Raw genomic sequence first — 14,683 nt, 5'->3', positions numbered from 1 at the left:
CCCTTGCCCTCCCCTCCACCCCCGAATCTGGGAAAAAGGGGTAAAAAAAAAAAGTTGTTTCTGGCCTCGCCTGGCCTCTGGAGGGTTCAACCATTTTGTAGTCCAAGGATTAAAAAGTGATATTTTGCTTTTTTTTTTTTTTTTTTTTCACTGACTTTAAAAAATGTAATACATCTCAGGAGAGAAAAGTCACTGCAGTGAGAAATTGTTTTGGATTTATGCATTCGTGGAGCACTTCAGTGTAATGTTGGTGCCTGGTACAGCTTACAGCAAAAACCTGGCACGTCTTGGAATACTTTGTGTTATAGCAGTAATGGAAGGAACCTCCTATAGTTAAGGCCATATAACTGTTTCCCTTCTTACCCTCTGCATTCAGTCAGAAAAAACTTATCAGCATGAAATTTTCCAGTCTTGGTTCTTGTCCAAAATTTATTTGGTTATTTGGAGATAAAGCAAGTCATTGCTTTTTGAGAATGAGAAGAAAAAAAGAATCTACCTCCTCAGGGCCTGGATGGGAACTGCAATGTGAGGAGAGGGCTGGGTGGGCTATGGGTCTTCTGCAAGACCTCGGTAACTGAGGACCAGTGGCCCCATTGTCCTTCTTTTTAACATTCTCCATGTTATGTAGGGAAGTATATATATGTATATATGTATATGTATATATGTACCTGTGATTTTTCAGCCTTGTAAAGGAGTGCATTCTGAACACTGTGTGAGGTTTGCCAGGCCAGCAAATAAAGTAGAGCAGATGGGCATCAGCCTGTAGCATAGGCCCCACTATGCTGGGAGATAGGTGCAGCCAGTGAGAGGGATACTGACAAATACAGACTTGTGATTAAAAGCAAGTTAAGACATTCCACAGCCAGCCCTGATGCTATTTGTTGTGAAAAGTAAGAATCCTTATTCTGCATTTGATAGGCAGAGTTACAGTTGCATATACCATTTTTTTTTATATTTAATGTTTCTTAACTTTTATGTTCCTTATCAAATAACGAAAATATTCTTTTAATTTGTTGTTTTGTGGTGTTTCATTTTTTTGTTTTTCTTTTTTCTTTTTTTTTGATGGATAATACTGAGAGTTTGGCCAAATCTGAACTCCAGATGTGAACAGCTGTAGTTTGCAAACTGTCATCTCTAAGGCCCCAAATGTTTGGCTGACCTCTGCTTCCTTGTTACAGGCTGAAAGAGAATTGTTTCATGTTGGAATTTCATTTTTTTTTTTTTATAGCTTTGGCTCATGATCCAAGCTGTACAGCTCTAAGACTGTTTTTATTTACACCTGGAGAGAACTGTTTTAATTGTTAACTGTGTGACTGATGTTAAGAACAGTGAAGGCTTAAATTTTCAGATAAATGGCTGCGGTCATAATGCAAATTAAAGCAGTTTACTCAGTTTGCATACAAGAAAGGTTGTTAAACATAACCCTTGTGGTTAACAGCCCCACCCTGAACTCTTATATTATTGTATGTTCCAACCTTTTACATCAAGAAATCGCCATTCACTGAGATTTGAAAATAAACCTGAAGGAGGGCTAGTGCTGAAATAATCCTGTATCTACGAGTATAAAGGACGGATAACTTCATTCACCGGTTCAAGTGCAAGCCTGTGATCAAAAGCTGTTGTTTGCTAAGGCTTTTTAGTCTGCGCTGAGTATTTTGGGAAAGGTGCAGCGGCTGCAGTGCCGCTGTGAGCACTCGTGTTAATTGAGCTAATTCACATGGTTGGCTGCAGCAGCACAGCATCCTCTGTGGCTTCGTAGCAGAATATGTTTGCCGAGGCAGAGTTTAGTGCACATTTAAAACTAGCTTACATACCCCTACTGTCCTTTTCCGTCTGGCATGCAGACATGCCATCAGGCTACTCTCTGGGAAGTAGACAGCCGTGTCAGAATCACCCTCAGAATGGTAGCACTAATTGGTTCATTTATTGGTTGCTTTGATGGAGAACTCAATGTGTGTTCAAAACTTGACTCTGTCCTTTCTCCCCCCCTCACCCTTTGCGCCCTGCCTCTCAAATGTAATTTAAGGTTCATTTGCAGACTGGCTCCTGCCTTGCCTGAAACGCTGCTGCTTTTGTCTGCACTGTGTCAGTTTTGTGTGTACCAGAAGTAAGCTGCCAAGACACTGTTTCTTTACCAGAATATATTTTATGGAAAAAATGTCGACTGTGGGAATACAGTCTGTGCCTCAGACCGCAGGATCCTACAATGACCATAATGCTGTGCACTGCATTTTGAAACTCACTGCTATTTCAAAATTCCATCCCTCTCTCCTGCCCCCAGCTGTATTATTTTTTGTTCTGCCTTTCTGGGACTTAGCTGTTTAAGACTTCCAGACTTCAGACTGTTATGTTGGGGGTTTATTTTGTCCTTGTCAGGGAGGAGTATAGCAGCTGGCTCATTTGGTTCTAGCCTGGAAAGTTCGGAAGTGGCAAATCCAGATGATGGGTAAACACTAGCAGAGACTGATGAAGTTTAACAGCTGAGATTAAGCATCCTGGGAAAATCAGATACTATAATGCCACGGCTGTGTAGGTCAGAGGGCTGAGGCTTGCAGCATGCAAGGTTTCAGTTGCTTTGACAGTGTGATTTTAAATCTTCGTTCTTTATTTAAGCCTTAAGGGGCCAACACATGTGTAACTCTAGTGTTCTGCCCCCTCTCTCCTACGTGCCTTCTGATTAATATCATGATCTGTTTAATTCCCCGAGGGAACTTAACAACAACAAAAAAGCAGCAATAACTTGTAGTGTGATTAGTGAGGTGATAATTAAAAGCATTTTCTGGTTCACAGGGCCCCTGGCATTGCCAGACGCCATGACTGGGCAGGCTTTGTTTTTCAGCCTATGCATCCTTTATATGTGCAGGCAGGCAAAATTCCAGCTTTTTTTTTTTTCCCCATTTTTGTCAATGGCTTGGGACTCTGTTTTTCTAGTCTTGGAGAGGCAGGAAGAAGTGACTTGCAGACGGCATGGTAGAAGGAAGAAGCTCCTTTAAGGTTTAGTGGTGAACAATGTGTGAAAGAACTCTGGATACCGAAAACAGTGTAAGTTCAGGACAGTTTTAGTTTTTCTAAAATTTCTCCAGCTCTGTCATTAGAAAGGAGGGTGAGCTGAGGAAAAAAGTATTTATTCTTTGTTACAGAAGAAAGATCAACTTAAAACCACTGTCTTCTACTTGGTCTTCACAATCCATCCCACCAAATGACTTATTCAGTTACTTGCACTCCAAGTGCAAGCAGTGGAGTCCAGAAACCAATCAGTTTGTGGTACATTGTCAGGCCACAGAAGAAGAGAAGAAGAAGAAGAAAAAAACAAACAAACCAACGTACACTGCTATCAAGAAAGTATCTGTTCCCAAGCATGCTAATTCCCTGTTTCAGGTTCTGTTTCAGGTGCTATAAACCAGCTGCCTTCTCTCCTTCACAGATCTCCTGAGACCTGAGCATTTTTTTCATGGCTGGTAGATTGTCTGGCAAGAAATCAGACCAGCTGGATTTTCTCATTTCTTAATGTTAGTTCCTTTTTTAGGTCAGCAGACAGGAGTCTCAGTACTAGCATGTGTATTTCCCTCTCTGTCCGTCTGTCTCAGCTCAAAACAGAATCAACATGAACTCACTGAGGTCAGGAAATGTGAGCTGTTAGTGCAGCACACACTGGTTATAGTGGGCACACTGGTCAGCAGCAGTGGGAAGAGATAAAAACAAGCCAGCATCCGGCCAATTCTCTGGAGGACCCTTCCTACATCTTTGGCCTGGATTGAGGTCCGAGCTGATTTTTCAGGATAGGGTAATGATTAATATTGCTTGTTTGAAAAACCTTCTAATGTTTCATGGAGAATACTGAAAGACCCAACTTACTGGGCTGTCACATGCTTTGTTTATTTTCCATCCTTCTCCAGGGAGGATTGCTTGTAAGTGGGGAATAATCAGCAGCAGCTAAAAGACTCTTAAATGGCAATTCTTATGAAAAGGAGATATTTAGTTCAGGAGCTGTCTTTTTCTTCTGCTTATATGGTCCTTGTGTATTGCAGATGAGAGCTTTAGGAGCTGTCAAAATAACAATAATAAAATAGCTGTAAAAAAGCAGGAAGGACCTTATTTTTTTCATGGGACATCAGATAAGAGAATAAACAGTTTAAAGGAGAGAATTTTTTACATGGCTAATTTTGTGGACAAGCTTGATTCCTGCAACAGCTGGCTTTCCTGCTATATGTGCTAAGTAATAAAAGACTATGTGAAGGTGATGCTGTATTCCAGCAAGTAAGTTTTGATTTTTCTCCTAAGATGAACTGTTTGGATTCCTGCATAATACATTAAGTGAAACTGTACAGCTGAAACAGAGACAACATTTTCTTCAGCGTCCGTACAAATGAGTAACTTGTGTTTGGTGATAACCTAGTTATGTGTAGATGTGCTTTGTCTCAAGTGAGTGATTGTAAATGGTAGTCTAAATATCTGCCTCGTATTGTTCTAAAGGACCCAGTTTTTATCACCCTTAGTCGTATCCTCTTAGTTCAGTGTGTGCTGAGGGCAGAAAGTGTATGGTGGGAAGGGTTTGTGGTATACCGTGGCCCACCAGTACAGAGTGAGATGGTCACCAGCGTGGGGGAAGAGAGTCAGAACTGCCTTTTGCCTAAAGAGATCATTGCAGAGAAGGGCTGAGAGAAGGGCTGCAAATGGTGGAAGTCAGTGAGTGGGAGTTTGAAGAAAGCTGTGGTTAGTTACTTCACAGATGAGTTTGTCTTGTGGGTTGTATTTTTACTATGTGATGGGTTTTTCCACCATTGGGTATTTTTATACTTGTACTTTCTGAAGAGGTGAAGATGGAAAAAATAGATAGGTGGTTGTTTTTGTTTTGTTTTTCATTTCTTTTTTTCCCCTTCTGGTGTCATTGTTAGAGATCTGCACCAAAAATGCAGACTAAATGCAATGCAGGTGAAAAGCAGTGATCTTTGAGCTCCACCAGTGAACCAGAACATCCATACAGGAAAACTACGCAGCCTGTGTGAGAGGGAAAGTACTTATTGCAAGATGTGCTGTTTTTATTATGTGCCTTTTTTGTCCATCTCAGTAGTTTACTTCTTTATAAATATTTTCTCTGTACTTTTGGAGGGTTTTTCCTCCTTTTTTTGATAAATCGGGCTTTCATCGAGATGATTTTATGTTGAAATTTGGGGATTGGTAGCTTCTGTGTTTTGTTACTTCCATGTCCTAATGTGTATCAGTCCCTTTTTGCATTAATTGAAAAAAGATTTTTAAATTATGAAATGATAGAGATTGCAACCTACTATCCCCATTCAGACTATCTCAGTGTTAAGGAAAGTCTTTAGGAACGTTCATTTAAATTGCACTGATGGGAGAATTGGACAAAATGATTTTAACTTTTGTATGTAACAGGACTAAGTGCTGTAGCCCCAATTCCTCTGACAGCTTCTGTCAAGGCGTCAGAGCCCAGAAGATATGCACCTCAACCTCTGTGTGGAGATGACACTGCAGCTGAATAATCCTCAGTTGAAGAATCACCCTTTCTTCTTTGGTCTGTTACTTCCCTGGTTGTGCAGAGTCATTCACTTTGCATTTGACCCAAACCACAAGAAGCTTTATTTTCACTTGACAGCTGTTGAGTGAGAGTGAAGGAGACGGTTTTTGCCTTGTTCGTGCTTTCCAGAGCAGACAGTCACTACTCTAGTGCCTCTGGTGGTGCCCTGAAGAGCCCAGTTTCACGGGAAACAGCAGAACAGGTACTGAGTGCAGTCCTGCTTGCCACTGTGCTCTTTGATCCCTTCAATGCTGGTATGTTTTGTGTGAGGAAAAATGGAGTGTTTACTGGAATCAAAGTCACTGCTGCACTTCATTTGAGCTGGATCTGAATACATGGAGAAGGGTTTATTTGGAGGTCTTCTCCTACCCTCCTACCATGCACCCTCTCCTCCCTATCACAGAATCATAGAATGGCCAGGGTTGGAAGGAACCTCAAGGATCATGAATCTCCAATCCCCTGCCACATGCAGGGCCACCAACCTCCATGTTTAATGCTAAACCAGGCTGCCCAGGGCCCCATCCAACCTGGCCTTGAACACCTCCGGGGATGGGGCATCCATCCGTCTCTCTGGGCAGCCTGTTCCAGCACCTCACCACTCTCTGGGTAAAGAATTTTCCCCTGATGTCCGACCTAAATCTCCCCTCCCTCAACTTAAAACCATTTCCCCTCGTCCTACACATATCAGCCCTTTCAAAGAGTTGATTCCCTTCCCCTCTGTAGGCTCCCTTTAGGTACTGAAAGGCTGTAATGAGGTCACCCTGCAGCCTTCTTTTCTCCAGGCTGAACAAGCCCAGCTTCCTCAGCCTGTCCTCATAGGGGAGGTACTCCAGTCCCCTGGTCATCCTAGGATCCCATCTTTGTGCTTCTGCACACCCATTCCCTTTTCACATTTACTGTCTTCCTTTTGTCCAGCTGTGAACTGAGATTTGCCGTCTCTCTCTCATTAGATTGTCAGCCCTCCCCCTTTTCCTCCTCTCCCTATCCCTGAGCTCCCTGTATCTGCCATATCCTGAGCAGAAACTTAGTGACAGTACTGACTGGGGCATGAGCAGTGTGCTGACCAGGCTGGCAAGATAGAGGTGCTGCCCATCAGCTGGGACCTGCTATTTTATGCCTCTCTGAGTGCTTCAGGATGGACACTGGGAGGACTTCTGAGCAGAGACCTATGTCTTTTAGAACCAGGGAGCCTCTAAGAGCCAGGTTCTTCTTGGGCCAAGGTTGGTCTATCCCATCTCTAAATATGAAAATGTCAGAAGGAGAATCAAGGCAGTACATACAAAAAATATGCTCTCTCTAAACAGTTTTATTTATCTATTTTCCTAGTGCTTTTCATTAATGACTAAGTAGTGTTTGAATAACGGAAAAGATAAACTTGGGATTTTAAGACCATGCTTGAATGTAAATATATTTTCTTAGCATGTACCCTTTCCTTCTTCTGAAATCATTGCTATCTTTTTGTGTTTAGAGCAAGGGGAAGGAAAGAAGTGCGTACTGTCACTGTTCTTGAACTTTTCTGCAAGGCTGGTGCAGCTTCCCCTCCATTAAGCTCGCTTGTTGGTGTGCTCCTCCTTTTGCCCAATGCATCATTGCAGGAGCATCCCTTATAAAATGGAAATCTTTCCTGTGAGGCATTTCTTCCCACCCTGTAAACAGTCCTCACTGTAAATTTGCTCCAGGCTTACTAACCACTTTGCACCAGTCATAAATTTGAGTAACTTCATAGGAGAGGATTTGCCTGAAAGTGGGTCACAAGAAGTCCTCTTCAGACGGGATGATACAGTGTGGTGCAGCAGAATTTCTCCTGTATAATAAAATAAATACAGCAGTTAGCTTGTTTGTTCTTCTACAAGCCTTATACTTCTAATACTTCACTTTGGTACAGGTTTTAGGCCTGCAAGAAATGCAGAATTAGGAATCGTTATGGTGTGATACCACCTGTATATCACCAGGTTCCAAACAGTTAACAGCAGCTGCTTAAAGCCAGCAAATAGCTACTTAATGTCTGATGTCCCTTCAGCATGGGTGACCACTGCCCTGTGGAGTGAGCAGGGCCTTCCAGCTGTGTGCAGGAGTATGCTCGTATCAGCTGTGAGGAGTCACCTCTGTACCACCAGAGCTCACTCTGAGCTGCTGTAGCTGAATTCTGTGATTCCTACCTGTTGCTAGCTGGTGGGAAAGGACAGCATCAACTACCAGTGAAATTTGAATCTTATTCCATGTAACAAGGAGAGGATTGCAAAGCCTTAAAGCTGTTTCTCTTTCTTTTATTCTCCTGTAGCCTGTTTATACAGTGGTGATATTTTACTTTTGAAGTGTATGCAGTTTGCAGAGCTTAATGAACTTAAGTGACTTAGTTTAAATAATAGGATGGAATACAGACCTCCCAGCACCTTGCTTTTAACACTTGGATGTATTCTCTCCTCCAACAGGCAAATTAAATCAGGAATGCAGATAAAGAGAAATTATCATTGTCAGTACATCCACTTTCCCGATACAGACTGGTTAGACTGATTAACAGAATAGCCTTCTTGATACTGAAACTTCCAGTTAGGAGCTCCTACCATGAGTCATTCATGCAAAAGTTTGATGCTTATCAGGATAGGGGTACTTTTTGTTCTGAGGAAAGGAAAGCAGTCATCCTTGCTTGAGGAAAGAACTGTAGACTGTTTTCAAACTGGAATACATCTTGTTCAGGAGTGGTCACTGTGCATGCTGCAGTGAGTTACTGTGAGGGGGGAAGCGACTCACGAGTATTGAGTCCAGCTCCTATCAAACTATGGGCTTGAACCAAGTGCTTCACCACATTCTTTCTTTAGTGCACCCTAAGTGTTTAAAGACCTAATCCAAATTCCAGCAACGTCACTGCAAATCTAAATTATTCTGGGATGAGGGCAGAGGGGAGATTTGATGTCTATAGATGAGTCCTTGAGTGCACTGCAGTGATTCTAAGCCCCTGTCTCCAGTCTGCTACTCTCCTCCCTAATACATTCTCCTGTAATTATTTGCAAGCTACTAGTAGTGATATAAATAATGATCTTTACTGCAGTTTGCAGGAGATACCTTTGTCAGCCCAGTACACAATCGCTTCCAAAACCTAGTACTTATAATTCAAGTTTCAACATTTACTCTGCACTCCTGACAGAGTTTTGACAGAAACATAAGGCTTTTCTGCGATTTGTAATGCAGTCATTGCCATATTCTTTTCATAGTCTGCTTTAACCATGTGAAACATAAGCTACCTTGTAAGCAAGGTGAAGAATTTCTTTTAACTCTTTGACTGGCTCTATGAAAGTGTAGAAGTTAGTGTGGCCCTGTCATATAATCTGCTCTCTTCCACAGTTTTTTTTCCTCAAAATCTTGTCTGATGTAATATTAGTTGAGTCACTTGACAAGGATTTTATCGCTATCCTGGGGAAGCAGTTTTAGCTTTTGCTTGATATTGCAATTTTTGTTGTCTTCATTTTGTGGCAGGTGACAGGAAGTTCCCTGACTTTAAGTCCAGCTTTCTCTCATTCAACTTCAGGTCAACACTCATCACTTTTAAACTTTATGCACTGACTGTCACAAACTGTTTTCAACTTTCAGATTACCATGACTTTCTGCAAGTTGCGGTCATATACAAATACATTTTATATATCTGCAAGTAAATCCAAGCAACTTGTATTTTGTTTCCAAATTTCGTTGACTTGCCTGTTTTGCACTCCATTCTTAAAGTGTCATTTGAAGTATAAGCAACACAACCATCTATCTGTTCATCTTATGCAGAATTTGCTGTAAGCAAAGATGGAGGTCTTGGACCTTTCTGCTTGTTTACTGATATATGTACATGAATGGGTTCTTTGGTTTCAGTGCTGAAGAAATCAAGTGAAAAGGCAGTTCAGCAAGCTGGGTCATGCTGCATTATTGGAAGCACTTTACATTATCATTGCTGATCACAGCAGACAGCATTTTCCTTTAGGGTTATAAAAAGTTCATATGATCTCCAAAACATCACAATGGTATTTACAGTTAGAAGGCTCCCTTTTTAAATTTTAGAAAACATGAGGGATGCCTGCTTGTGTGAAACAGTATTTTAATTTTTGGATCAGAGTATCATGGCACCACATCCTGCTCCTTTAACTTCCCTTTTTGTTATTGAGTTATACACTATCATGCTTGCTTTACCGTGCCCATATAAAGCTGGTTTGCTGGGAGTTCTTGTGTTTGAAAAGGACAAGACAAGTGTGTCCCAGTGCACCTCCAGATATTCAGGAGTTTCATGCAATACTGTCTGTTAAAAACAAAATTGTGACAGCTTGAGATGATTGATTAGAGTTTCCATGCTGAAATCTTTTCTGTGATGCTGTCCTGATGCAGTTTCTTTTGTAATCAGTTTCAGGAACTTCTGGAAGTGGGAAGAGGGAATCTGCTTGTGTGACAGCAGCCCTTGGTAACACGTGGAGTCACAGTGTCAACACCAGGCTCATCCTGCAATATCACGACTTGCTGACAAGGCAGGTGAGAACTTAAATAAAGTCATCCAAGCAGTTGTTTGCCAGGTGGGTAACTGTATGACAGCCAGCATGGTTAAGTACCATGCGGTGAGAATGGGCCAAGTGCCTACCTGGGATGCAGGGAGGTCACTGTTCTTTGCTTTTCAGGGATGGCCAGTCCTCCATTGCCTCCCCGTGTTAGAATGGGCTTATCTGAATCAAAGGATCTGGTGTGTGTTGGCACAGACATGCAAATTCCTTGAGTTTTTAGGGCATTGCATATTGTGGAGATGAAGGTAATTCTTGAAGTGTTCTCCTGCACTGATTTTGGGACAGAAGTGGGAAGCTAGTCCTTGTAGTAGCATGACTGTTTTGCTGTCGCATCTTTCTCACTCTTCTGTGCCAAATTTCTTCTATGGCTGTTAGGATAGGGAGTGCTCTATCTTCTGCAGCTGCTGTTTGCAAGTGGAGGCTTGCTGCCTGTACCAGCAAACTCATTTTGTGCATTAAATATGGTAGCAACTTTCTAGTAGTATGTCTGCAAAAAGGAGATAGCTAACACTTTTACTGAGGGACTTTGTGCTTTTGAATGAACTATAGTACCTTTTTTTTTTTTTCTTTTTTGCCTGGCCACCTTCACCTTTTAATTAAAAAAAAAAAAAAAAGGAAAAGTCCTCCTGAGGGAGGACTTTCTGGCTCTACTTTCTTTTCCTCTGGAGGAGGTGAGGTCACAGTGACAGTCTAGGAGAGATCTTCCCATATGTCTGACTTGCATGGTACTAGAGCCAGGGTGCTTGTTTTTGCTGGGAAATCTTGCCCTCAAGAGCAAAATAAGCACTTGAGATTTGCTGGGCTGTGAGTCCAGAGGGTAGTATTCTTCAAGATGTGAAGATACAATCATTAAGGAGGATTCAAGCCATCAGTTTACAGGAAAATGTAGAGTACAGCCCACTGAATTGCTTGATGTTTGTTCTCAGCCTCACAGCATTGAGTTCTGGGAAAGCTCAAGGCCAGTGCAGTAGTCCATAGACCTGAAACTCTACAGGATGCCAAGGCAGCAGGTGGCATAAAGAGTATGCAACAAATCTGGGGAAATCAAGCATAGAATTCTTACACAGGAGTTGTTTTTTCTTTTTTCTTTAAGCTGAGTAAAAGATTCTTTCTTTTTGTCTGTTTTGCAGCTGTTTTTTTAGCCAACTACCAGCCCCATCCTTCACATGTCTTTTGAACATTAATAAGACAACAGCCAATTCAGCAAAGTATTGAAATTTCTGGAATATCCCACCTGCCTTAAAATCTGTTAGGTTTGCTTTATTGCTTGGGTAGGACCAGCTTTTCCCACTTTCCAAAGCCTGTGTTCTGGTTTCATTTTCCTCTAGCAGAGATATATTGCCACAGGTGGGAGGACAAGCACAGGTTTGCAGCCTTCTCTTGGAATAATTGTGCCATCAGAATCCATGTGCATGGGCTGCAGTCAGTCTGCTGGCTACTGAGGTAGGGCTGAAGCTGAACGAGGCACAGAGCAGTATGGAGTCATAGGAGCTTGGGAGAAAGTGGGAGAAGTTAATCATTTCACACAAATGTGTTCACAAAAGGAATTTGCTACTATCTGTCCAGTATATGGATAGTGATAGTCGGTTCTCCCTGAGGAGTCTTGTAAGTCATTAACCTTGACATGTGTTTTCCTGAATTCCATATGTAAACATGCAGGGCCTTTGAAGTTGGGCCAAAACTAACGAGACTGTGCCACAAACTATGAGATTCCTCAGTTGCCGCTATGCTTATAATGATCATGCTTTCCTGAATTGGAGTCAAAAGGCTTCCAAGCTTACTGTTTTCATGTGTGCTCAGCTGTCTTTGGGGGACAGCATGGTAGGGTTTAATAATTTGACGTGCTATATTTAACATTTTATTCTTGTCTATTAGAGGCAGGATGCTGGATTAAGTGAAACACTGACCAGATCTGGTATGGCAACTAAAATGTGCCTGGTTTATTTTATAGTTTCCAAGGGATTTGTGAGACTCATATTGTAACACTAATGGCTATAATGTGTTTTGAAATACTCAGATGGAAAGTGCTGTGGAAGCACAAGGTGTTATTATATAACAAATCAATGTTATCGCTTAGTATTTTAAAGAACTTTCAGGATTGAGATAGGAGATAGGGACTAGGGCTTTCAAGCCATGCCAGGTAGTTGTTGTACAGCTGTTTTCCTGCTTCAGGTAAAGTGTTTCAAATGGATAAGTATATGATGACTCAGTCTTAAAACAAAACAGAAAGCCATCTCTTATTCTGATTAATGCCAGACATAACTTTGTTGTGTCCTTGGTTACAGACCAGCTGTTTTGTCTTGGTCTGTTCAGTATCATATGAATAAGCCCTGAATAAGCATTCCGAAATTGTGATGGCAAAGTAACCATGGTACTTGCTGGCGTGGAGAAGGGCTGGGAGAATTAGAAGGGGGGCGGAGATGAACTTTTATGTGTATGGGACTTAAGGCTTCAGAATAAAACTAGATTTATGTCTCCCTGTAAGACCTTGATGGTAGTTGTTAGATAGACTCTATAGCTGTTGGATAGTTGTCCGATTTTTAAGATAACATCAGTTGAGGTTTTCATCTATAAAAAGGGAAAGCAAATAAACCACAAAAAATAAAGCAATTACAAACAAAGCAAGTAGGCTGAGGAAGAAAACGTATGCTAAGTGCTGTCTGGGTTTAAGGCCTTCTAATTTTTGCCTTAACCTAGGCAAGAGAGAGTATAGTAATGAAATCTGGAAAAGAGAATTGAATGTTTGCATGTCGAGGCTCAGCGGAAGTTTATAGCCTCACATTGTGAAGACTTCTGATTGCTTTGAGACTGCAGTGTTTACTGGAAAGAAAAAGAGAAGTGATGGAATGTGCTGAAATCACTGTGAAATGAAAAGAATAAGGTCCAATGTAAATAAAATATAGTGGTAGTGTGTTTTCTTCTGTTAATTTTGTAACAATTATAGATACATACTAAACCAAATGAAGATGCAGAAGAAGTAGTGTAAACATATTTTTTTCAGTAGTCTTAAAATACCTTTGAACTCAGATGGGGAAGCTGGAGGTGATCCGTTCAAGGCAGACAGAAAACTTTTCACCTACTTCAGCAGGGCTGATTCAGTCTTTGACGTGGTTGGAACAAGAAAAATCCCACGGAGAACTAGGCATTGAAATCAGTGTTTTGCCAAAGAAGGTGACTGAGGATGTTCACAGGTTGCCTGTGTGAGATGTGAAACGAGGTTCTTTACATTCTTTACATGTCTTTTGCCAAGCTAGGATTTGGGGAGACTCAGAAAAAGAAATTTCTGTACCTTAAGAACAGAAGAGAGCTCTGAATGTGCAGTTCTCACAGAAGTACTAGAACAAATGCAATGCTGTTTAGTAGCCTCAACTGCACTGAGAAAACCTGACTGCATATGCTACACGAATCATGTACATGGTCATGTAAATTATATACATAATTCAGTTCTTTTTTCAAGTGTGTAGATGTGAATAAAATCAGCAGATGATGGCAGGTAATGAGCTTCAGTAAGAAGTAGTAGAAAAGAGATGTGGCTATTGGGTTGTTTCAGAATTGAAATGTTATGAAGTGTTCATCTGTTGTAAGCCATTTGTTATATAATATGCTTATCGTATGGCAAATCAGCTCTGTGAGAGCACAGAGAGACTTCTTAAGACAAGGAAGAGTGATGACATGGAGTCATATGAAGGGTAGGAAATTTTGCAGAAAAATAGTTTTATTCAGGTGAGAATTTTTTTTTCATCAAGAACGTTGCTTTTAAAGAAACAGCTGTGGGAAGACTCCAAGATCACTGATCCAAACACTGTAAACTCTTCCATTCAAAAAAAAAAAAAAGCAGTTTTTTCTAGGGCTGTTTACTTTAGAGATTTCTGCCTCGTCCTTGTCATCTTTTGACGCTTTAGAATCAAGATGCAATGCAGGTTTTTGTAGGTTCAAATTTCAATGTGTGCATACAAACCACATCCCTTAAGCTGATAAATAAGTAGCTTATTATGTTTTTCTGATGACAATATCCCTAGACTAGTGACTCTCACAACAGAAGTCTTTTGCTTATCCGTAGGTCGTATACAAGCATAAGCGGCAATATAACATTGAGTTGCATGTGAACAGGATGAAACTGGTCAGTGCACAAGTGTAGCATAAACAGATGATTATCGAAACAATATGATAAGTGATTTAATCCAGCAAAAGTACCAAATGAAAAGATGCCATGAAAATAAATAAGATTCATTAACAAGTGGCTAGAGCTCAAACTTCATTAGGTCACTTTCCCAACTTGTGTGTTCATGTTGCTGTTGTTTTCATTACGCTTTCTGCATAATGGACTTGTGGGTGGTGGTTGTACAATATAAGCATCACTGCAGTCCTGTCCAGGGCTGGATTTATGGCCCCTTCCTGTTGACAGCACACTTTTACAGAGGAAAAACTTTTCCATCAGTCTTGAGCAATCAGTCATTTACTCGGGTGCTTATATAACACTATTCTGTTTGTTATCTAAGAATCTAAATAGAATTGAGGTAGAACTGAAAAGAACAGAAGGAAACTTCAAAATAATTTATATTTTTCTGATTTTTTTTAATAGCTTTGCAGTTTTCCTTAATGAAGATTATTCTAATGCTAG

General features: G+C 41.0%; 1 protein-coding gene across 10 annotated transcripts in view; it reads left to right on the top strand.

Moving 5' to 3' along the window:
- Positions 1–14,683, top strand: part of RAD51B (RAD51 paralog B) — a 344,366-nt gene that overhangs the window by 190,090 nt on the left and 139,593 nt on the right. For 7 of the 10 annotated variants that reach the window (XM_052695829.1, XM_052695821.1, XM_052695823.1 and 4 more), the window contains one exon: positions 9,912–10,036. In XM_052695829.1, the coding sequence (XP_052551789.1) occupies positions 9,912–10,036 (125 nt within the window). Of the gene's footprint in view, positions 1–9,911; positions 10,078–14,683 lie in introns of all 10 variants that reach the window. The other 3 variants (XM_052695822.1, XM_052695824.1, XM_052695826.1) reach the window with 2 other exon arrangements.

This window comes from Tympanuchus pallidicinctus, unplaced genomic scaffold (genome assembly GCF_026119805.1).
Source record: "Tympanuchus pallidicinctus isolate F22 unplaced genomic scaffold, pur_lepc_1.0 scaffold3, whole genome shotgun sequence".
NCBI classification, from domain to species: domain Eukaryota; kingdom Metazoa; phylum Chordata; class Aves; order Galliformes; family Phasianidae; genus Tympanuchus; species Tympanuchus pallidicinctus.
The sequence above is the reverse complement of the archived record's forward strand: the minus strand, read 5'-3'. Positions and strand labels throughout refer to the sequence as shown.